The sequence below is a fragment of the Propithecus coquereli genome, unplaced genomic scaffold (assembly GCF_000956105.1).
Source record: "Propithecus coquereli isolate 6110/MARCELLA unplaced genomic scaffold, Pcoq_1.0 Scaffold540, whole genome shotgun sequence".
NCBI classification, from domain to species: Eukaryota; Metazoa; Chordata; class Mammalia; order Primates; family Indriidae; genus Propithecus; species Propithecus coquereli.
Window position 1 is genome coordinate 1,010,226 of NW_012151286.1, and position 23,092 is coordinate 1,033,317.

General features: G+C 54.9%; 1 protein-coding gene across 1 annotated transcript in view; it reads left to right on the forward strand.

The window, feature by feature from the left end:
- The first annotated feature begins 4,394 nt into the window (after positions 1-4,394).
- Positions 4,395-23,092, forward strand: part of NLRC5 (NLR family, CARD domain containing 5) — a 54,497-nt gene continuing 35,799 nt past the window's right edge. Inside the window, exons 1-16 of the mRNA XM_012657450.1 lie at positions 4,395-4,827; positions 6,003-6,308; positions 7,149-7,208; positions 9,014-9,082; positions 10,228-11,902; positions 12,925-13,008; positions 13,152-13,235; positions 14,636-14,719; positions 14,857-14,946; positions 15,631-15,690; positions 17,147-17,212; positions 17,666-17,749; positions 19,189-19,272; positions 20,259-20,348; positions 21,874-21,942; positions 22,729-22,893. Coding sequence (XP_012512904.1) covers positions 6,014-6,308; positions 7,149-7,208; positions 9,014-9,082; positions 10,228-11,902; positions 12,925-13,008; positions 13,152-13,235; positions 14,636-14,719; positions 14,857-14,946; positions 15,631-15,690; positions 17,147-17,212; positions 17,666-17,749; positions 19,189-19,272; positions 20,259-20,348; positions 21,874-21,942; positions 22,729-22,893 — 3,059 coding nt within the window. The 5' untranslated portion in view covers positions 4,395-4,827; positions 6,003-6,013. The remainder of the gene's footprint in view (positions 4,828-6,002; positions 6,309-7,148; positions 7,209-9,013; positions 9,083-10,227; positions 11,903-12,924; positions 13,009-13,151; positions 13,236-14,635; positions 14,720-14,856; positions 14,947-15,630; positions 15,691-17,146; positions 17,213-17,665; positions 17,750-19,188; positions 19,273-20,258; positions 20,349-21,873; positions 21,943-22,728; positions 22,894-23,092) is intronic.

Consider the following 23,092-nt stretch of genomic DNA (forward strand, 5'->3'; position numbering starts at 1 on the left):
CAAACTGTTTTGTTATAAAATATTTAAGACGTGTTGGCTGAGCGAGGAGGTTCACGCCTATAATCCTAGCACTTTGGAAGCTGAGGTGGGAGGATTGCTTGAGCCAGGGAGTTTGAGACCAGCCTGAGCAAGAGCGAGACACGGTCTCTGCACAAAAGAGAAAAATTAGCCGGGCATGGTGGCATGTGCCTATAGTCCCAGCTACTCAGGAGGCTGAGGCAGGAGGATCCCTTAAGCCCAGGAGTTTGCAGTTGTGCTGAACTACGATGACACCACAGCACTCTAGCTGGGACGACAGAGCAAGAGCCTGTCTCAGAAAATGAAAAAAAAATTAAGGCATATAAACCGCTGTCATATCTGCCTTTTTCTCTAAATGACTATTAATATAATTTTATCAAGCTCTCTAAAGTATCTTAAGTGGCATTGCCTTTAATCTACATTTTAATGTAGAGATTTTTTTTTTATACTTTCTGTGGCCACAAGCAGGTTTGTCTTAGTCAGTTTGGGCTGCTGTCATGAAATGCTGTAGACTGGGTGGCTTAGACAACAGAAATGTATTTCTCATAGGTCTGGTGGCTGGGAAGTCCCAGATCAAGGCACGAGCAGATCTGGTGTCTGGCGAGGGCATTCTTCCTGGTGTGCACATGGCACCTTCTCCATGTGTCCTCACGTGGCGGAGAGCAGAGAGAAAGAGCATGCTCTCTCCTGTGCCCTCTTATAAGGGCACTAAACCCATCACGAGAGCTCCACGCTCACCACCTAATTCCCCATCTCCAATTACGGTCACACTGGAGATTTAGTCTTCACCATAGGAATTGGGAGGGTGGGTCACCAACATTTAGCTCATAGCAATATTTTTCTCAATTTGTTAATGCCTCTTTTCATTCCTCCTGTACCATGCCCCGCTATTTAATAATGTTTCTATTTTTTGTAAAGATGGGGTCTCACTCTTGCTCAGGTTGGTCTCAAACTCCTGACCTCAAGCAATCCTCCCACCTCGGCCTCCCAGAGTGCTAGGATTACAGGCGTGAGCCACCGCACCCGGCCTCCTGTTAGAATTTGATAATATTGTTTCTAAAAAAAATCAGTAGTATTCCAGGACCTCTTCGAAGAACTTCTTTTTTCTTTTCTTATTTCTAACTACAGTCCTTACCTCTGCTATGTTTGAACGCGCCCTATGTATATGGATTTTTCTAAAGTCATGGAACTTTGTAGTTATGTTCCTCATGTGTGTCCTCAAAGATCAGAGCACACGCTGATCTTTTTGTTTGTTTGTTTGTTTTGTTTTGTTTTTTGAGACAGAGTCTCACTCTGTTGCCCTGGCTAGAGTACCATGGTGTCAGCGTAGCTCACAGCAACCTCCAACTCCTGGGCTCAAGCGATCCTCCTGCCTCAGCCTCCCGAGTAGCTGGGACTACAGGCATGCGCCACCACGCCCGGCTAATTTTTTCTATATATTTTTAGTTGTCCAGCTAATTTCTTTCTATTTTTTTAGTAGAGACGGGGTCTCACTCTTGCTCAGGCAGGTCTCGAACTCCTGAGCTCAAACAATCCTCCCGCCTCGGCCTCCCAGAGTGCTAGGATTACAGGCGTGAGCCACCGCACCCAGCCTGATCTTTAACCTCTCTTCCTTTCTTCCACATACTTTTTAGCCACTTGTGTTCTTGTCCAAATTCTGTGTTCTTAAGCCAGATCTCTATGTGTTACGTAGGCATTTGTGCCAGAGTATCTTTGGATCGTGCCCTGTGTGAGGCAGCGACCCGTGCCTCTGGGTTTTCTCTTGAAGAACAATGTTTACTCTCAACTGTTTAAAAACTACTTTATAATGTAATCGGAAAGAAGATCGCAAATCCCAGCTTTTGGGGAGTTTATATTTGTGGGGAAAAGGTCGTCATGCGCAGTGAGGATTATTCAGTTTTCATCTGAGTAGATTATCCATAATAAGTTTGCTGGCTTTGCCGTGTGCGATGTGATGCCACAGGCCGTTGTATAGTGAATGTCTGAATTGGAGGAGGAAAAGGGACACCTTTGGGGCTGGGCGTGGCAGGAGGTGACACTGGGGAGGGTCGGGCTGTGCCAACTTCAGGTACACACGGGCCGTGGCTTGGAGAGAAAGCTCTGCGCACGAAGTTGAGGGGGCTGTTTCTGGGTCGAGTGTGCTCAGAGGTGTCTCTGGCAGGCAGGGAAGAGGGCTAGTGCTCTCTCTCCAGTGCTCCTCTTGGAGTTTGGAATACCAGGGACAACTTCCTGTCTTCTCTCTCCTCAGGGGTCTGCACTGTGGAAACAACCTGTAAATGAAGCTCAGGGCCCAGGATGCAGCTCAGACACCCATGAGAGCCTCTCCATGGGGACCCTAGAGCACCCATGATGAACCAGGAAGCCAAGTAGGTGATTTTCTCTCCCCTTCCCCTCCTCTTTCTCCCCCCAATGCACTCCTTCACTCTCCTCCTACCACTGACACTGCTCCCTGCCCCTGCGGGCTGCCCCCAACACAGCAAACCTTCAGCTTGAGAACAAACATCATCAGACACAGAAAATCAGGAAGGGCCTTGAGGCAGCATCTAATCTACCCCATTTATAGATGGCATGACTGAGCCCCAGCTAGGGAAGAGACTTGCTTGAGGTCATACTATGGGTGTATCAGCTAGGACAGGCTAAGTTACGCTCCAGTAACAAACAACCTCCAAAATCCCAGGGGGCTCCTGGTAACGGAAGTTTATTTCCTGCTCTTGCTTCTTGAGTGCTGTGAATCGACTGGCAGCTCTACTCCACATCGTCCTCTCTCCCAAACGTGGCTAAAGGAGCAGCCGCAGTCTGGAATACTGCTGGCCCCTGCAGTAGAGGGAAAAGAGAGCACAGGGGATCACACATTGGCCCTTAAAACATCTGCACAGATGTGACATGCGCCACTTTCTAGTGTATTTCATTGGCCAAAGCAAGTTTCACAGCCATGATCAGTTTCAAGGAGGTGGGGCAGCACCATCCTACCAAGGACCTAGAAAGAGGAGAGAGTATCTGTGAACAGCCCTCGTGCCTGCAGCAGAGGGTCAGTGACAGAGCTGGGACAGGAACCCTCGCTCTTGACTCTGGGCCCAAGGATCTTGCAACAATCGTCCTCCCCAAGGCTGTTTCCCACCGAAGTCTCGATGACTAATAATGATACCATGTGCTTTTTTTCTCCCAAGGATGGTTATCTTTAAAGAGCTTCATGTCTTTTTTTTTTTTAACTTTATAATTTTTTTTTTAATTTCAGAGTATTATGAGGGTACAAACATTTTGGTTACATGTAATGCCTTTGCCTCGCCCAAGCCAGGGCTACAGGCGTGCCCTTCCCCGACACATTCTCCGCATCCATTAGTTATGAGTTTACCCCCCGACCCCCGCTTCATGTCTTATTCTAAGGGGATAGAACACAAATGGTGGAAACAAAGACATTGTGTTAGGCTGGCTGGAGGATGGAGGAAGAACTGGAGGATGAGGAACATCCCCAGAGATCACACCATCCGGGCAGCACGCACTTCCACCTGGCACCATGCTGCCCTGGGCGATCTCTTTATGGGCAGTATGGACTTTGGACACCATGGCCTGGAGGAGGAGTTATGCCCACGGCCACATCCTTTTACCAAGATCGCACGAAGTCCAGGGGCTTTGTCTTATCTGGAGCCATCTCGGGCTCCAAGGCCTTGGAAATGTACTGGCTTGGGAGCAAGAAATCTCAGTTCTTTTGCTGGCTCTGCCGTGGGCTTGCTGTATAACCTTGAGCGCATCCTTCACCCGACCTTGACTGCCATGTTCCATCTGCCAGTGGGGATGGCGATGCCTTCTGAGGATCACGGATGTGAGCGTGTTTCATGAATCCTAAATCCGTGTGCCTGAGCAAGGACCCATTGCTGCTGGTCTAGTTGAGGAGGGATGACCAGTGGGGACTGCAGTCACATGCCCAGTAGGCCCCTGCCGGGTGCCCAGGGAGCAGCTGGGGCCTAAACCCAGGACATATAGTCTTGTGCCTCAGCCTCTGGGTGTTGGCGAGGCTGGCTCCTGGGGGGCCTCCCACTCTTTTCAGAGTTAGAGGTGGCATCTCTGGCGTTGGGAGAATTGGGTAAGATACATAAAGTGCTTGCAACAGTGCCCAACACACAGTAAGTGCTTTCCAAGTGTTTGCTACAATGATTAAGGAAAGACGAGGTGTGTCCGGAAAGTATGTAGCCATGCACTATGAAAAATAGAGACATTTACTGAAGAAGATGCAAGAAACACTGTACATAGGACAAGGATGCCTCAGTCCCCTTCACAGGAGGCACCCTGGGACCTCACACACTCCTCCCAGCGCCTCTCACCCTGACCCGCACCGTTCGCCATTCTCAGGTGTTGTGCTTGTTGCAGGCCTTCCAGAACATGGATCACTTTCAACAGATCCTCGACCATCTCTGAAGCGTTTGTGCCACACCTTCATTTGCGCCGCGCTCATCGCATCGTCCCCGAAAGCCTTCTGCGTCATCCAAATAGCTTCCGCGGAGGAATGTGCAAGCTTAAAGCGAAATTTGAAGCAGATTCGTTGCTCTACTAGCTCAGATATTTTGAATGCGACGACCACACAGTCCACGTGCTCACTAAACGGCGTCTAGTGCCCCACTGACTAGTACAGTGACATCGTCTTTGTTCACGCATGCGCGTCCCAGTCCATTCTCCTTGGCTGCCGGGTTATGTCAATGTCATGCAAACCGTTTTCACTGTATTAACAATGGCTGGATACTTTCCGGACAGACCTCATACATCCGTGATTCTTTCCTACGGTTAGAGTAATAGAAGGGAATTGCTGAATCGAAGGTACCATGCATTGTTTAGGCTTTTGCTGTGTAAATGCCCCGGCCCTCTATTGGTACTCCCACCAGCAATTCATTTGAGAGTTCTAGTTTAGAAAGGGGAGAATTTTCTTAGAGAGAGGAGATGGTTTGTGTTAGCTAGGATTAGAGTTCATTGTGAGTAACATGAAATCCTTAACAGTTTAAACAGAAGTATATTTCCCTGTCATATAATGGAAGTCCAAAGTCAGAGAGTCCAGGGCAGGTGGACAGCTTGAGTCTCCACTAGCTTCCACCTCATGATTCAACATAGCTACCGAAGGTCCAGCCATCACATCAACATTCCAGCCAATAGGAAGAAGCAAAGAAGGATTGGCAATACTCCTGCTTAGATCCCATTGGCCAAAACGTAGTTACATGGCTACATATAACTGCCAGGAAGACTGGGAAATATAGAATATTGTAGATGGCTGGGGAATGTTCAGGAGTTGTAGTACTAAGGAAGAAAGGAAGAACAGATTTTGGGGCACAACTAGTTGTCTCTACCATGAAGTTAGCTCAGACTGAGACTAGCACAAATTGTCCACGGAAACAAGAATGATGGTCCATAGGGGACCATCCACAGGGGATGAGCTAGACCATTCTGGAGAGGCAGGATACAGGAACAGATGGGGTGGGGGAGGGATGGGGAAGAAACAGACTAATATCTGAAACTGATCCCAGGGCAGAGGCATCAAGACTCCATGGAGGCCAGGCATGGTGGCTCACGCCTGTAATCCTAGCACTCTGGGAGGCTGAGATGGGAGGATTACTTGAGGTCAGGAGTTCGAGACCAGCCTGAGAGAAAGCGAGACCCCATCTCTACTAAAAATAGAAAAAATTAGCCAGGCGTGGTGACATGAACCTGTAGTCCCAGCTACTTGGGAGGCTGAGGCAGGAGGATTGCTTGAGCCCAGGAGTTTGAGGTTGCTGCGAGGTAGGCTGACACCACGGCACTCACTCTAGCCCAGACAACAGAGCAAGACTCAGTCTCAAAAAAAAAAAAAAAAAAGACTCCATGGAGAGGCCACTTATCTGCGTGTTTTCTGTTGCTCAGTGTGGCTTCTTGACTGCATGGCTTCTCCCCAGCTCGTCTGTTGCTCAATTCACCTGTGCCCCAGCTCACCTGCCCCAGCTCACCTGCCTACCCTCTCCCTCTAGGGCAGCTCCCCATGGACCCCATCAGCATCCAGCTGGGCACCCGGAACCTGTGGAGCTGGCTTGTGAGTCTGCTCAGCAAGGACCCCAAATGGCTGAGCGACAAGATGAGCGTCTTCTTCCCCAACACGGACCTGGGTTCCCAGAACGAGATCCCAGACCCTGAACAGAGGGTCATTCTGCAACTCAGAAAATTGCACGCCCAAGGTCTAGACACCTGGCAGTCGTTCATCCACTGTGTGTGCATGGAGCTGGAGGTGCCCCTGGACCTGGAGGTGCCCCTGCTGAGTACTTGGGGCAGCGAAGACGGTGAGGGCAGGTGTGAGAGTTGCAAAGCAGCCAGCCCAGCCCCCGTGTCACGGGGGTCGGGGGGCGAGAGGCCCAAGAACCCACCTGAGTCGCACAGAGAGGGCGCAGCTGAGCCAGAAACAAAATTCTGTGTTTCTGGGTAATTCCCACGCAAATTCCCTAATGCCACAAAATCAGCTGGGGCCTGGAGGACCCCTCCTTCCCCCTGGCTTCACCCCAGTCGCTCAGGGAGGTAGAATGCAGGGAGAGAAAGGACCAAATGTCTCCTTCCAGCCACACAATTCCAATTAGCCCCTAATGCCCAAGAAGCTTCTTTTTGCAGTGTGATCAGAAGCTGTCACAGGGAGAGACTTCTGACCTCTACCGATAGGCAGGTTTAACTCTGTTCAGTTCAATGGGCATTTATTGGGCACCTTCTGTTTATACACTGCACTGAGGGGAAACAAAGCAAGTGGGAACTCACTCAAGGACTCTACCACAAGGCAGGTGTGGGAAATGCAGGGGGTCAGGGGCACATACACACACGTGCACACGTGCATATACACAGTGCGTGCGTGTGCGCAAACATGTATACATATGCACACAAGTGCACACGTGCATACCTGTGTGTGCACGCGCACAAACATGCGTGCACATGCATACGCACATACATTTCTGCCCACCGCTGCCTTCAAGGCTCAGCACCAGCTTTCTCCTGCAGCAGATAACTGTTCATTTTATTTCTCCTTGGCTCGGTACCCAGTCTGTGGGAGGAGCCCTGAGCCAGACACCAGGCCAGAGCTTGTCCCCGGGTATCCCGCTACATCCTGGGGGCACGTTATATTCTCCTCTCTCTCGCAGGGTTCCCCAGCCAACTGGGAGACGGTGAAGAAAGCCAACCTGAATCTCAGCTCCACCACGGTGAGGCCTGGGGCTGGGGAGCAGGACAGGGCGGTGAGCACTGCCAAGTCCCCGCCTCCAAGCTGGCAGAGGCTGGTGGCGGCTGGTCACAGCCATTTCCCATAGGCCGTCCTCCTCGTCTGTGCCCAGTCCGTGTGCATGTGCGCCACGCCCCTCGCTGTGTCGCTCCGCCCCCCTCCTCCCACTCCCTGACTTTCAAGGCTTCCGTCTGTCCTGTTGCGAGTTCCCAGGGGTCTAACCTGGAGCCCCTCGGGAAGGCTGTTCTCACTTTCCTGTCCCCAGGCCTCAGGGCCTGTCTCCCAGCCCCACAGCGCTGGGCTTCAACAGGAACCCCAACCACCTCCTCCCCATTTTCACACCTCGGGCTTGACTCTCACCCACAACTGCTGTCTGCACCCAGGGAGCTCAGTAAGCGGTGGGCGGGGTCAGTGATCAAATGGCAGCCACCTACTGATTGATGGGTCACACTCTAGTCTCAGGACCTTTATTTCTATGGAAGTATCCACTTCTTAATTATTGCTGTGCATGGCAGTAATGTGAACAGAAAACACCCGCCCTGCAATCCCAGCTCCCCAACAAAGCACAGCTGTTTGTCCGAGACCCTGGTCCGTGCTGGCCCTCACCACTGAGCTGGCATGATTGTCTCATGGCTGTGACCGGGTCTGATTGGCGCTTGGCCAGTGAGTCCCTTGTTAGTACAGGACTTGGCTAAATATTGGTGTACTCTCGAATAGGTTCCAGCCCCTCTGTGGGACCCGTGAGCCTCTCTGCGATTCATCAGCTAAAAAGTCAACACCTGGCAGGTCAAGGGCCCCCGGGCACTGCTCTAGGGACTATTCTGATTGGTCACCAGCGCCTGGCAGTAGGAGATCCTACCTCACTTCTTAAAATTCTTTCCTGGGTCCTCTTTCTTTTCTCCCCCTGACCTTTTCTCTCTCCCTTGCTTCTTGTTTTCCTTCTTCCTTTCCCAAACTCTTCCAGAATGGCATCAGAGTGACTCTTGGAAATCCATGCAATGTGACAAGACTCATGAAACCATTAAGGGAAGTGAGGAAATGTGGGTGACAAGAAATTAGGTTGAGGCCGGGCGCGGTGGCTCACACCTGTAATCCCAGCTCTCTGGGAGGCCGAGGCGGGCGGATTGTTTGAGCTCAGGAGTTCGAAACCAGCCTGAGCAAGAGCGAGACCCCGTCTTTACTAAAATTAGAAAGAAATTAATTGGACAACTAAAAATATATACAAAACATTAGCCGGGCATGGTGGCGCATGCCTGTAGTCCCAGCTACTCAGGAGGCTGAGGCAGGAGGATTGCTTGAGCCCAGGAGTTTGAGGTTGCTGTGAGCTAGGATGATGCCACGGCACTCTAGCCCGGGCAACACAGTGAGACTCTGTCTCAAAAAAAAAAAAAAAAAAAAAAAAAGGTTGATAAAACACCCAAATGCAGGAGGGAGGTCGCAGGCCTGGCGAAGCCCACTGGAAGCTTCACTGCTATGGCCAGTGGTGGCCACCACAGAGCTCGGTCCTTCTGTGCTGGAGAGACAGCCATTTAGTGATTGGGGCTGAGTGTCAAGGGGGCTGCTGGCTGTGGGCCCTGCTCCCTGCATCTTGGGCTGGGAGACCCCCCCAGGCCCAGAGCCTCCAACCCTCCTCCTGGGGCTGGAAGCCCCCTCTGCAAACAGAAGCTGGTGTGGGTGCAGCCTCTGCCTGCCACCTGCCTATGGCATGGAGGTCCCCCAAGGGGCTGGGTACCCCCTTGGCCCATGTCCCCAGTGCCACCCTTCCACCCTGCCTCTGCTGTTTTTCAGGCCTCAAGCGCCCTCATCAGAGCCATGGGTCCTCCCCTCGCCGGAAGCAGAGCAGGAAGCAACAGCTAGGTGGGTACCAGGGCAGGTTGGCACCTGAACGTGGGGATGGGGCTGCCTCGGAGCCAGGACGCTGACTCTGGACGCTGCCCCCTGCAACAAGCCTCCAGGGTCCAGTGACTCTCAGCTTCCAAGCTTCCCGGAGAGAAGGATTGGAGGTCTGGCCATCAGAGGAGGGGGCCGGGCTGGCAGGGAAGGGCTCCCCCGTCAGGCTGCAAGGGCCTTCTCCAAAGACGGCTCTGCGGACGGAGCTGGCAGCACCTCAGCGGTCTCTTCCAGGGACACCCTATGTCCTCAGGGTGGAGGGAGCCCCAGGGAGGGCGCCAGCAAGACCAGTCTGGGGGTGAGCAGGGATGGAGAGCGATGCAGATGCCCGGGCGAACCCCCAAACAGAGTCCACGGAGAGACATGGGGCTACAAAGGGCTGGCCATGTCAGGGGACAGAGAGGAGAGAGAACTTCTCTCATTCTTGACCAGTCGTCCAGAATGTTCCTTGTTCTCAGCTGGTTGTCCCACTCACTGGAATTCTCCCCAGCCCCACCATTGCCAAACGTGGGTAACCAGAGGATTCACATCTATATAAAACAGGCCACTACCTCAGCCACCCTCCCCAGTCTCCCTTAACGTGGCCCTAGTCCTTCCCCTGGGCCGCCTGAGACCTCCCAGTGACCTGGGAATTACAAGGTTAACGCCAGGCACTGTAGGGCCCAGCTCCCACAGCTCCGATTGGTCAGTGCCTAGGCCCGCGGGCTGTCAGCCTGGGGGTTGCACTGCAGAACTGAAATATTCGGGAGGGACACAGGGGACTCAGATGTCACAGGAAGAGGTCGTTCCAATAAGATGTTGCAAAGTGCCCCATTTCCTTCCCCCATGTTACTGAAAACCTTACGCCACGTATACTGTTGAGAACGAATACAGCCATGACCCACGCTGCCCCGTTCCTGCCTCCCTGTTTAAGTGATGACGGAGCCTGTGCTTCTGCCAAACCGATTGCTTCTGGGAATTTGGGTGGCACAGAAGCCCCTATCGTGCTCTTGACACCTCCGCCCCATCCCCCGTGCATACATAGCTGGGGCTAGAGGCTCAGTAATGGGGTGGGGGGGCATGGCAGAGGGCCGGGGGCTCCTGCCCTCATGCCATCTCCCTGCCCCCTGCAGAGTTGGCCAGGAGGTACCTGCAGCTCCTGAGGGCCTCTGCCCAGCAGCGCTATGGCGACAGACTCTCTGGGTCAGGACAGCCCCTTGGCTCCCACCAGCCCTACATCCCCCCCGTCCTGCAGTGGACCCGAGCCACAGTGCCCTTGGACACTCAGCAGGGGGCTGCCATGGGAGACATCAAGGCAGAAGATGGCACTGACGTGAACATCTGGGACCTCTTCAATCCCAGGACCAAAAGAGGCCCAAGGGTGACAGTGCTCTTGGGGACGGCCGGCATGGGCAAGACCATGCTGGCCCACCGGCTCTGCCAGAAGTGGGCTGAGGGCCAGCTGGACCACTTCCAGGCCCTGTTCCTTTTCGAATTCCGCCAGCTCAACCTGCTGACAAGTTTCCTGACGCTGCCCCAGCTCCTTTTTGATCTGTACCTGAGCCCCGAGTCGGGCCCCGATGCTGTCTTCCAGTACCTAACGGAGAATGCCGAGCAAGTCCTGCTGGTCTTCGACGGGCTGGATGAGGCCCTCCAGCCCTGCTCCGGCAGGGACACGGGAAGCCCTGAGGGCCTGGGCCCAGCCCTCACCCTCTTCTCCGGTCTCTGCCGCGGGACCCTCCTGCCCGGCTGCTGGGTGATGGCCACCTCCCGTCCCGGGAAGCTGCCCCCCTGCCTGCCCACAGAGGCAGCCGTGGTCCAGATGTGGGGCTTCGACAGTCCGCGGGTGGAGGAGTACGTGAGCCGCTTCTTCAGCGCCCAGCCCTCCCAGGAGGGGGCCCTGGCAGAGCTGCGCGTAAACGGACGTCTCCGGAGCATGTGTGCGGTGCCCGCGCTGTGCCGAATCGCCTGCCTCTGCCTCCGCCACCTGCTCCCTGGCAGTGCCCAGGGCCAGTCTGTGGCCCTCCTGCCCACCGTGACTCAGCTCTACATGCAGATGGTGCTTGCCCTCGGCCCCCCTGGGTGCCTGCCCACCACGACCCTGCTGGGCCTGGGGGAGGTGGCCCTGAGGGGCCTGGAGACCGGGAAGGTTGTCTTCTATGCAAGAGACATCCCTCCATCCGTGATGGCCTTTGGGACTGCCCACAGCCTGCTCAGCTCCTTCTGCGTCTGCACTGGGCCCGGGCACCGGCAGACAGGCTACGCTTTCACCCACCTCAGCCTGCAGGAGTTTTTCACTGCCCTGTACCTGATGGCCAGCCCTGAGGTGGACAAAGACACACTCACCCACCATGTCACCCTCAATTCCCGCTGGGTGCTGCGGACCAAAGCCAGAGTGGGCCTCTCAGACCACCTCCCCACCTTCCTGGCGGGCCTGGCGTCCTGCGCCTGCCGCCCCTTCCTCAGCCAGCTGGCAGAGCGCGACGAGGCCTGGGTGGGCACCAGGCAGGCTGCTGTCGTGCAGGTGCTGAGGAAGCTGGCCACCCGCAAGCTCACGGGGCCCAAGGTCATAGAGCTGTGTCGCTGCGTGGATGAGACGCAGGAGCCTGAGCTGGCGGGTCTCACTGCCCAAAGCCTCCGCTGTCATCTGTCCTTCCACAATTTCCCACTGACCTGCGCCGACCTGACCAGCCTGACCAATGTCCTGGAGCGCAGGGAGGCCCCCATCCAACTGGCCTTCGAGGGCTGCCCCCTGGATCCCCACTGCCCTGAGGCTCTGGTAGGCTGTGGGCAGGTGGAGAATCTCAGGTGAGTATGGTTGGGGGAGGACCAGGGAGGGAACTGGACTTTGGGGAGAGTACCAAGGAGACTGGATAAGAATCTGGAATATCAGAACAGGTGGCCCTGACTGCCCCAGGCCTGGGCTACCAGTGAGGAAGCTCCCTGCCCCGACAGCAGCTCTGCACCCGGTCGAACCCTTCCACTGCCTGGTTTCTGAGCTCTCAGCCCCTCCCTGTCTGTCCTGGGTGGAGCCTCAGTCCAGGCTGTGCTGCTGGATGCTGTTTGACTTTAGGCAGGTTACGTCACCTCTCTCGGCCAGAGTTTCCTTGTTCCTAAAATGAATTCACGATAATTAAGACCTAACTCCTAGGGCAGTTGTGAGAATGAGACGGGATAATGCACGAAAAATTCTTAGCCCAGAGCCTGGCAAAGGCTCAATTGACGTATTAGCTAGAGAAAAGGCTGCGCTGCAGTTACAAAGAAACCTCCCAAATACAGTAGATTAAGTCATGTAGAATTTTATTTCTTTCCCATGGAAGAGCCAGCGGTAAGTGGTCTGGGTCAGCGGAATGGCTCAGGTCCACGTGGTCACGCAGGGACCCAGGTTCCTTCCGTTGTCGCTCCGCCATCCCCTTGGCGTCCCTATCGCACAGTCAGAGCCGGGTCCTGGACATGTCTGTGCTCTGGCTTGGGGAAAGGGGAAAAGCACAGGGGAACCACGCCAACGTGCTAACGCTCAGTCCCAGAACTAGATCACATGCCTTCCACTCACTCCATTGGTGAGAAAATAGTCACGTGGCCACACTGAGCTGCAAGGGAGGCTGGGAAATGTCCTCTCTGGCTGGGAAACCAGGTTCCCAGGTATAGCTCTACTGCTACAGATGGAGTGGAGAATGGATTTTGGTGGACAGTTAGCAGTCTCTGCCATAATGTGTGTTTGTTACTGCTGCTGCTACCATAATAGACCCCATCTGTCAGGAAGGGTTGGTGATGACCTCTAAGCCCTGCCCAGCACTGATCGTCGGCCGCTTTGCTTCTTCCCATGGCAGCTTTAAGAGCAGGAAGTGTGGGGACGCCTTTGCAGAAGCCCTCTCCAGGAGCCTGCCGACAATGGGGAGGCTGCAGAAGCTGGGGTGAGCGGGGCTTGGAACGGAGAGGGGTCTTCATCCGGTGACGCCTGGCACTCTTCTCCCCTCCCCCATCCTACACAGGGCAGATCCCCGGCCTACCCCCTGCCCCATCCCATTCCTCCCCACCATCTTTGCTCACCCTGTAGGCTAGCAGGAAGTAAGATCACTGCCCAAGGCATCAGACATCTGGTGAAAGCTTTGCCCTTGTGTCTGCAGCTGGAAGAGGTCAGGTGAGTGATCTCCAGGAGGGCTCTCTGGCTGGGGGGAAGAATCACCGCCCGGGGCTCCCTTGGGGCCGGGCTGGGTCCTGCATATTCCGTCAGAGTCTGACCAGCAGTTTTTCAATGAGACCCAGAGAGGAGAGGCATCAGTCCAAGAACTGGGCGGGGCTGAATCCAAACACGAGGCCCCCAAAGACCACAGAGCGGGCCTTCTCTCTTCTCATATTTTGGGTCATCTTGGAGGAACATGAGTTTTGAGGCTCACTCCCTTCTTTCTGTGACCTTGGGAGAAGAGAGAGCCGTGTGTAGGCAGGAGTCAGGCACTGCGGGTACACATAAATTCATGAAGCACACACAGCCCTTCATGTTAGTGCACACATGTATATACTTGCACAGAAGTGCATACTCATCCCCACAGGCACATGCCTCACACACACGCTTATACATAGGTGTGCACGTGTGTGTGCATCACACACGTACACACTTAGACATGCACACACTAAGCTCACATGCACAAATATATTCCTGCCCTGCGTCTGGGACCGAGTACCGTGGGGAGGGGTAGGGCCAAGCACGCTCCGCAGCAGCTCACTGGCAAGACTACTGCTAGTTTATACGGCACCTTTATGAGGTTTAGAAAAGGCACCCCTTCGTCCAGGCAGATGCAGCCTGGCCCTAGGTTGCAGCACTCGTTGAGTGGAACATAAGTGGTCCACCACCCCTGTCTTCCCCTTGGCTGGGTGTCTTTGCACAGTGATCACTCTGGTCAGGACAAAGGTTTGGAAATATTGAACCTGCTGACACTTTTCTTTCCTGATTGTTTAGAGTGACTTTAATCTTTTCTCCCATCACCCACCGTTGCTGTCAGTCCCCCTCACGCATCTGTCCCCATAGCTAGGAACCCAAGTGAGGCTGGGTTGTGTGCTCCATTTGACAGATGGGGAAAGTAGGGTCAGAGAGGAACGTGCTTGGCCCGGGGCTCTGGGTGAGTCAGGGCCAGAGCTGAGGCCGGAAGCAGCGTCTCCACTATCCCAGCCTAGACTTTGCTCATCACCTGGGGGCCAAGAGGCCCTGATGAACTTGGGCCATAGGCAGTTCCCAGACATAAGCCCTGGGAGGAGGGTGCTGGGTCTCATTATTCCACCTCATGGGAACTTCAGACTATTGTCTAGATCCCTTGGGCCACCAGGCAGAAACTGTCCCCTAGGGGATGAATAGGGACAGAGGTGAGGCCAGCAGAGGGTCTTTCCTCCTAGCTGTGCCTGCTGGGTGCCAGGGAGAAGGTCACCAACTCTTTCTGGGCCCCTGTATTACGTCTCCCACATGAGAGTGGCAGTCCTGTCACCTGCCGACTGGGGCTTCCAAGTACCCCAACCCCAGGACTGAGAGCCTGGGCCTTGATCTTGCAGTTTTCAGGACAACCAGCTCAAGGACCAGGAGGTGCTGAACGTCGCGGAGGTACTCCCTTGCTTGCCCCGGCTCCAGAAGCTCGAGTAAGTGGTCTTTCCACTCCCCTCGCAGCCCAGCCCATCTCCCTGCCCGAATCACCCCTCTCCCTTGCAAGGCAAGGAAGGTCTGGCGCCCATGGGATGGGGCATTCACTCCTGACCCCTTTGCCACAATCATGCAGACTGAGTGGCAACAGCATCTCTGTGTCCACCCTGCTCTCCTTGGCAAAAGTGGCAGTCTTGTGCCCTACCGTCGGGACGCTGCAGGTCAGGTGAGCAGAAGGAATGGGATCCTGGCCTTCGGGACCTTGAGAAAAGGGGTCGGGGGCGGGGAGTGGGGGGATATGGGGAATGGGAAAAGGAGAAGAAGGTCCCAAATCGGATAGATCTACATGTGCATGCCCAAGTCTGTTTTACTCACAACTGTATCTTCAGAGCCTCGCTCAGGCCTGGCACCTGGTATCCCATAAATAGTGAGTGGATGGATGGATGCATGAACGCGTGGATGCGTGGGTGGGTGGATGAAGGAACGAATCAACACATGTAGGAAACACGGGCGCAGCCAAAGGAAGCAGCGTGTGTCGCTCTCCATGGTGCTGAACCAGCATTGCCAGTGTAAATCATAGGGTAGGTTGGGCGTCACGCTTCTTAATCCCAAAACACTCGCAACTTCTATTTTTTCAAAAACTCTCAGCTTTCCTAATTTTTCTTATATTTCTTATAAAAAATTGTTTTCCTGACTTTTTGAAACACTCTTGCAGGATTCATCAAGCAATGACACGGTCAGGATTTTACATGGCTGATTTGGAGCGTTTTTGCCAGTTCTGTTATGTTTCTCGGTCAATCATGAAGTCAGCTTTCTCTGGATGTTTGGGGCAGGGAGTGGTTTGCAGGTGGGGGGTGATGTGCTGGTTCCCAGCCCGGGGGGGTTCATGGCTCGGTATCTGACCCTGCAGGGAGGCGGACCTCATCTTCCTTCTTTCCCCACGCGCAGAGACGGCTGTAGAGCTACAAAGGTAAGAAGCCAGGAGACGACGGGTCTTGGCCCATCCTGAGAAGTGAGCTTGGCCCAGGCAGCTGAGGGGAAGGGTGGCTCTCTTAGAGCCCAGGAAGAGCTGGAATGTGGAGATTCTTCCTGCTACTGCAGCGCTGAGCAATGAACTACTGCTCAGAGTTGGCAAAGGGCTTTAACTTCCTCTAGCGTGTCTGGACCACATCTGGCTCCTGTGGGAGGCAGCACCCTCAGAAGTCTCGGAGTGAGCCAGACCCTCAGGGAGCACATAAAGATATCATTAGACTGGCAGGACTTGTGGGGAAAACTCTTACCACTGAAGAGCGAGGGGAAGAGCTACTATGGTACCTACATCTTAGGGTTGTTCCGAGAATTAAAACAGTGAGTACATTTAAAGTGCAGTCGGCACTCAGCTGCTGGCTTTTCCAGCTGTGCCTGGATTCCAGCTTCGTCACTCTTGGGTGGGTGAAGAAAGGGAGGCTGCTTTCCCCTGGAAGAACATTCCAGCTGTGCCCCCCACACTCCTCCCTGGCTGAGCCTCAGAGACAGGTGATCTCTGTCCTTGAGCATTCTCTGTCCCTGCTCCGGCCCTCAATTTCCTCGCCTGTGTAATGACCCGCTAGGACCAATGTCGCTTTCCTCTCCAACCGCCTAGACCTGTGATGCCCAATATGAGTCCCTTAGTTCCAAGTGGCTATTTCAATTTCAATTAATTAAAATGAAGGAAAATGAAATTTTCAGTTCATCAGTCGCATTAGCCACACTTCAAGTGCTCAGAGGCCCTGGGTGGCGAGTGGCTCCCACAGTGGATGGCGCAGACACAGGACACTTCCGTCACTGAAGAAAGTTCTGTTAACACTGATCTAGAAGTCGGTGGAACCTGGCTCGTAACACCCTAGTTTCCCTGAATCCCCAGTCGCTGCCCTGGCCCAGCGGGAGAGTCTAGAAGCACCGTGTTTTCCCACGGCCTGGCCCCGCACATGCGGCTCACGCCCCCCGCCTTCTGAACCACAGACGGCACGCCTGCTATACGAATGGAGACCGTCACATCGTGGACGGTAGCAGCCTCTGTTTGCTAAGCTTCAGTTTAGTGCCTGTGCTGTGCTCTCAAACGCACAATGTCTCATTCCATCCTTCGGGTACTCTGTGCGTTAGATGTTGTCATCCCATTTTTAGAAAACGGAAGATGGAGACTCAGATGGGTGAAATGACTTGCCCAGGGCCACACAGCTACATGGGACAGAGCCAGAATTTGCATAAAGGTTCCACTTGATCTCAAACCTTTTGCTCCCGCTGCTCTTCTGAATAGGACCCGAGCACTTTCAAGCAATCGTCTTTGTTACTGATTCACTGTGGGTTGTGCTGCAGGGTCTTTAGCCCCTAGAAGCCAAGGAAAGAGGCGTGGTCTGCCAGGCCCTGGACTCCTGAGCCCAGGCCAATGTTTGGTTTGTTCTTGCCAGAGCCCCAGACCCGCAGGAAAATGACAGCCAGAGGAAAGCGGCTCAGAGCAGAAGCCTGACACTCAGGTACCTCAGCGGGATCTATGGCCTTAAGGAGACGGATATGGGGGAAGTCCCAGGGGAGGGATGGCAGGGGCAGGGAGGACAAAGGGCAAAGCAGATGGGGGTGGCAGGGAAGGGCTCTGAATAACCCAGCCTGGCTTAAATAAGAAGCATCTGTCATAAGAACAACAGCAATAATTTAAAGGACCGTTGCTACATATATGCTGGACACAATGCTAAATGTTTTATGTCCATGATCTCTTTGTAATCCTTTTAAAATCTCTGGGAAGTGCACATTATTATTCTCATTTGCTAGAGGAGGAAACTGAGTCTCAGACAGGTTAAGTGCCTTGCCCAAGATCACCCAGCTACTCAGAGGTGTGGCCAGGACTAGACCCCAAGTCTGTCCCTCGGGGCTGGAGGGGGAATGGTGTAGCTTTTTGCCCTAAGCTCCTCTGTCCCCCACCCCTACCCCAGGCTCCAGAAGTGTGAGCTCCAGGTCCATAATGTGGAAGCCCTCATAGCCCTGCTCCTGGAAGGCCCCCCTCTGGAAGAAGTAGAGTGAGTATCATGAGAAGCCCGGTGCAGGAGCCAGGATGAAAGGGTGGGGCAGGGTGGGCAGGGCCTCGCCTTTGGGTGGGTGATGGGGTGGAGGGGTGTGCTGGCTCATGAGGAATTTGGGGGAATGAAGTAATCGTAACAGCTGCCACTATTTAGCGCTTGTCCTGTGTTGGGTGCTGGGGCTTTGCGTACCTCCTCTCATTCAATCCCCACGTGTCTACGATGTAAGCACTGTTGCTACCTACATCTCGAAGAGGAGGAAATTAAGCCACAGAGAGGTAAATTTGCTCTGGGTCACGCAGGCAGGAAGAGTCTAGGCCAGCATTCAAGCCGCAGGCAGTCTGGCTCCCAGCCTCATCCTCATCATACTGCCACCTCTGTCATTGAGGTCTGTAGTGACACCACACCTGGCTCTGTTTTCCAGACCACAGCCCCTGAGGGTTCCCCCACCTCCCCCGCCACCCTCCGTCTTTCTCCCAGAGCAGAGTGGGATGACCTCCTGTTTTCAGGATAGAGAAATTGCCACGATGTCCGGTCCTTGGGCAGAGCCAATGAGAGCAGGGTTTGGGGATCGGTAGAGGTCCTGCCACGTCACTAGGAGGGTCCCCTCCCAGGAATCTCCAAACGGGCTTGGAGGTGCAGTGAGGGAATGCACCCATGTGTTCTGAGGTGGGCGGCCCCACCAGAGGGGGAAGTGGATGGGGCAAGGGCGGCCTTGGTGATCAACTCTCGCTCCTTGACCTTGGCCTGCTGGGACAACCAGGCCAGGATTAGAAGGTGGTGTTCACCAACCTCCAATACTTCCAGCCACCACTGAGCCTGCCCCGCCCCAGCTCTGTCACCTGCAGAAACAGCCCCATGGCCCACATGTTTACACACGCCAGACACCACACCGCTCCCTCGCCTCCCCCTCATAGCCGGTCCACCCTGCGTCACCTCACCTCCTCAGTAGCTCTCAAACCATCCTCTTCATCCCCCTCCCGCACCCACACCACCCTCATCTCTCCCCTGGATGACCGCCTCGGCCTCCTTGCTGGTGTCCCTGCTGTCACCCTGGCACCTGCGCCTGGCAGAGTGATCTGCGTTTCACTGATGCCTGCCCCCTTCGCTCCTGCCCGCTGCTCAGGATAAAGCCCAGCCCCTAAAGTCCTGGGCAGTGCAGAGCCCTGCCCCACCCTCCCCAGCCCCATCTGCCCCCACCCTCCCACTCCGTCTTCAGTTCAGACACACGGCTCCATTTCGGGGATGAAATATGGCGTCAGTTGTAGAAGCACCTAGGGCGTTGCCAGGCATGTAGTTTGCAGCCCGTCCACTTTAGTTATTAAGGTTCGTTCAGGGGCGTGACGCTTTGACTGAAGCCACTAAGGACCGTGTGAGTGCTGGGGCTCGGGGAGAGACTCCAGCCCGGCAGTCCAGGGCAGCAGGCCCCTCTGTCCCAGCCTCTCAGGGAACCAGCTGGAAGACGAAGGCTGTCGGCTGATGGCAGAGGCTGCGCTGCGGCTGCGCATCACCAGGAAGCTGGAGTGAGTTGCCCGCCCCACCCCGGGCAACAAAGAGGGCCCCAGAAAGCCCGGGATGGTCCCTGCCACGCCGGTCCCGTGCCCACAGTCAGCAGCAATAGTGCTGACACGCTGCCACCCCCACCTCCTCCCACCTCCTGCCAAGTTGGGATGGTTCGCGCATACCTCACCTTTGCCCCTGGCCCGGGCTGCTGTCTTAGTTCCCATCATTGAACCCCCGCGTGTGTAGAGCATGTTCCTCGTGCACCAGTGGCTCGCCTTCTGGGTCATCCTTGCAGCCCCAGTGTGCACTGGGGCACCGTGTGGCACTGGGGCAGCACTGGGGTGCTGGGCGTTGGGGTAGGAAGTGGTGTGTTCGGGTGCGGGTACAATGTTGGGGCGAAGGGTGGGTTGTGGGGGTGGCGGGATGGAAAGGAAGGACATTAGGCTGCTAGCTGTGCTGTGGTGCTACATGTATGGGGCGGTGTGTTTGGGGGAGTGTGTTGGGGTCTTAGGGTCGTGCAGGTTGGGCTGGGGGAGTGTTGAGGTCAGGTAGCAGTGGTTTGGGGCTTTGGCTTTGGATTTAAAGCCTGGCTCTGTCACTTAGTAGCTTTGTGACCCTGGAAAAAACTGAAGTTGTCTGGGCCTCAGTTTCCCCATTTGTAAAATGGGATGACATGAAACCATATATGTACAAAGCCCTTGGTACGGAGCCTGGTACAGGCAGTGCTCAAAAATGGTGGCGATTTTGCAGATGAAGAAACTGAGGCTCCAGGAGGTGAAGACACCGAGTCAGTTCTTGCCACTCGGGTGGGAGAGCTTTATTCCCTGAGTGGGACAGCAGCTCATGCGTCACCCACACGGATCCTTTGAGAGCCCCTGGTCAGGGACTTGGGACATCCCACAGGTGACAGCCAGCAAGCTGCTGAGCCACGAGGAGGAGGCTGGAGCCGTCTGGGGCTGGGGACCTCAGCCACCCGCTGACGGCTGCCTCCTCCTCCTCTCTGCAGCCTCAGCGACAACGGGCTCTCGGTGGCCGGGCTGCACTGCGTGCTGGGCGCAGTGAGCACGTGCAGGACGCTGGCAGAGCTGCACATCAGGTGGGAGCTCCCCTGGAGGTACCCGCTCCCGCTCTGGCCCGGAGCATGCGCCCTAAAGCCCTTGGAATTCTGTCCCGCCCCGGGCCCTCACGGAGCCAGAGATGCCCGGGAGGTGGCACCCCACCCCATCCCCCCAACCAGGAGTGGCCAGTGAGAGGCAGAGGCTAAAGCTCTCTAGCCCCCTTGTCGGTGGCGGGGACAAACTCTGGTACCCTTCGTGCTCCAGAGCTCCTCGGGGCATCAGGCTGAGGACCTGCCTTGTTCGGCTTCCCTCAGTCCCGTACCTGTTTCTCCCGAGAGCCGTCCCCCAGCTCACGATGTGCCTGCCCCACTCATGGCCCGGGCTCCACCACTAGGGAACCGACCTAAGACGGGGCTCAGTCTCATTCCTGAGAGTCTCTGTGCAGAATGGGGAACTGAGGACAAACGCTAATTAATGTCAACACAGCTCCCACTCCGAGGGAGGCCCCGTCCTTGGCTCTCAGCTGAACAGGGTGGTCGCTGCTCTAAACACCCCTCGAGGGAGGAGAGGGTAGATTAGGACACCTTGGTTCACTTTACACGTTAATGCAATAAAGCGTCCCTAGTGCGTTCCAAACGACACGCGGTTCACGTCTAGGAACTTAGACTACAGAAATCATGACCGTGCAAACGCAGGCAACCTCAAGGATGTTCACCTCAGTATTGAAAATACTGAAATAGGAAAATAATGGAAATAACTTGAATGTTTAACAGTTGGATATTAGCTAAACTAAGTTACTTCCAGAGAGAACTCAATGGAACCATGAGAAAAGAAGAATATAGTTACAGTTTTAATATGGTAGGAAGACTGGTTTAGGAAGTAAACATAAACATTTTAATTCATCATCTTAAAGCTTTTCAAAATGCTAAATGGTAGAAAGAATGGTATAGTCCATTCTGATTGCTAATAATCAATTATTAATTATAATTATTTGTCATCCTTCTGTTTTTAATGTTTTGCTTTCTTTTCTCACAGCAGTTAGAACCCATGAAAACCCTTGCTTCTTCTATGCCTTAAAATAAGTTTTAAGAGAGAACCTATAATGTAATCTTATTTTTTTTTAAGAAAAAACATTATTGCATTAGCAAGCGAGAGGTTTGAAGGACCCACTGCGAAAGGCTGGCAGTGACATCCAGTCAGCTGAGCGCAGGAGGACGCCACCCTCAACGCCAAGGGGCAGGGACGCCGCTTAGCAGAGCGGGGAGGGGCGCAGCCCGGGGCCAAGAGAGAGGGCACAGAGTCGAAGTTTTCTTTCAAGGACTTGCGCAGGAAAGGAGGGCTGCTTAGGCGACAGATAAGTTTGTGCAATCTCCGTGCAGAAAGAGTTCAGGCCTCAAAAGGTCAGAGGAAGTCAGAGGAAGTGGCTGCAGCTGGAGGCGGGGCGGGAGGGTGGCGGTGGCAGCTGGCACCTGAGAGGCCCCTCCAGGCCAAGGTTTAGAAATGACACAGAACATCAGGGACCCAGTAGCCTCTCACTTCCTCCCTGCTCCCTTGTCTCTGCAGCCTGCTGCACAAAGCTGTGGTCCTCACGTTTGCCCAAAAGTCGGAGGAGCAGGAGGGACCCCAGAAGAGGTAGGCCCCAGCCTCGTCCCAGCCACACTCCAGCTCAGGGCCATCCCCTCTCCGACCTCCACGCCGCAGTGCCAGCCTACTGCCCGGGAGATCCGGCTGAATTCACAAAGGAGTGGGAACGGAGCAGGCTTGGCAGAGGATGCGGCCCCGAGGGGGAGAGTCAAAAGACAGAATGCCTCCATCTTTCATGGTACCCAGAGATAGCCCTGAGGGGTAGGACGTAGACAGCACACCGGGCAGGCATGGGGTGGCTAGAGAGTGATGTTCTGGAGACTGAGGCCCTTCAGCCTAAACCCAGAGGATTTTCTGGCCTGTAGCTCTGATCTTGGTCGGAACATCTGGCTCCCTTTAGCACAAGGACACCTTTTGGGGCTGTTTGCCTCCTCCAGGGTGGCTTCCTGGATTGCCCCAGCCCAGCACATGGGCAGATTCAGTGCTTTGCACCAGTGATCTTTTCTGTAGGGTCTGAACTGTTGAAGGCTTGATTAGAGCTGGGGCTGGCAGCTTTGGAGCACTGACGAGGAGGAGGATGAGCTTAATGATAACGGGGCCGAGGCTAACTGAGCGCTAACTGTGAATGCTCCAAGCACCAGAGTCGGGCAATTCACATACATTCTCCAGCGAGAGGTTAAGTGATTAGTTCAGGGTCACACAACCAGGAGGTGGAGAAGCCAAGTTGGAACCGAGGCCTGAGCGACTCCGGGCAGAGTGCGGTGACTGAATGGGGGAAGGCCGGGCTGAGGATGGGGCGACCGCTCAGCCCGGCCTTGGCGTGTGTCCCTCCAGCGCTGCATTTCTTGACAGCCTCATGTCCCAGGTGCCCTCTGAGCTGCCCCTGAGCTCCCGCAGGATCAGGTACAGTGATGGCCTCCGGGCCCCGGGTGTCATTCCAGCCCCTTCCCTTTCTCTGCTCAGAGCCTGTCCCCAAAAACTGTCCCTAGGCCCCATACAGTCCCATAGCAGGGGACACTATGACCTGCTGTGTCCAGGGGTTGTGGCCTGGCTTCGCTACCTCCCCCCTCCCCTGCCCAGCCCAGCCCCGTCACCTTCTGCAGCCCAGGGGACCCCACTCTCCTTAGCTCCCCTGACCCCAGCAGCTGAGGGGCCGTGGGAACTCTGGCCAGAGTCCCCTTCCCTTCTGACCCTGGGG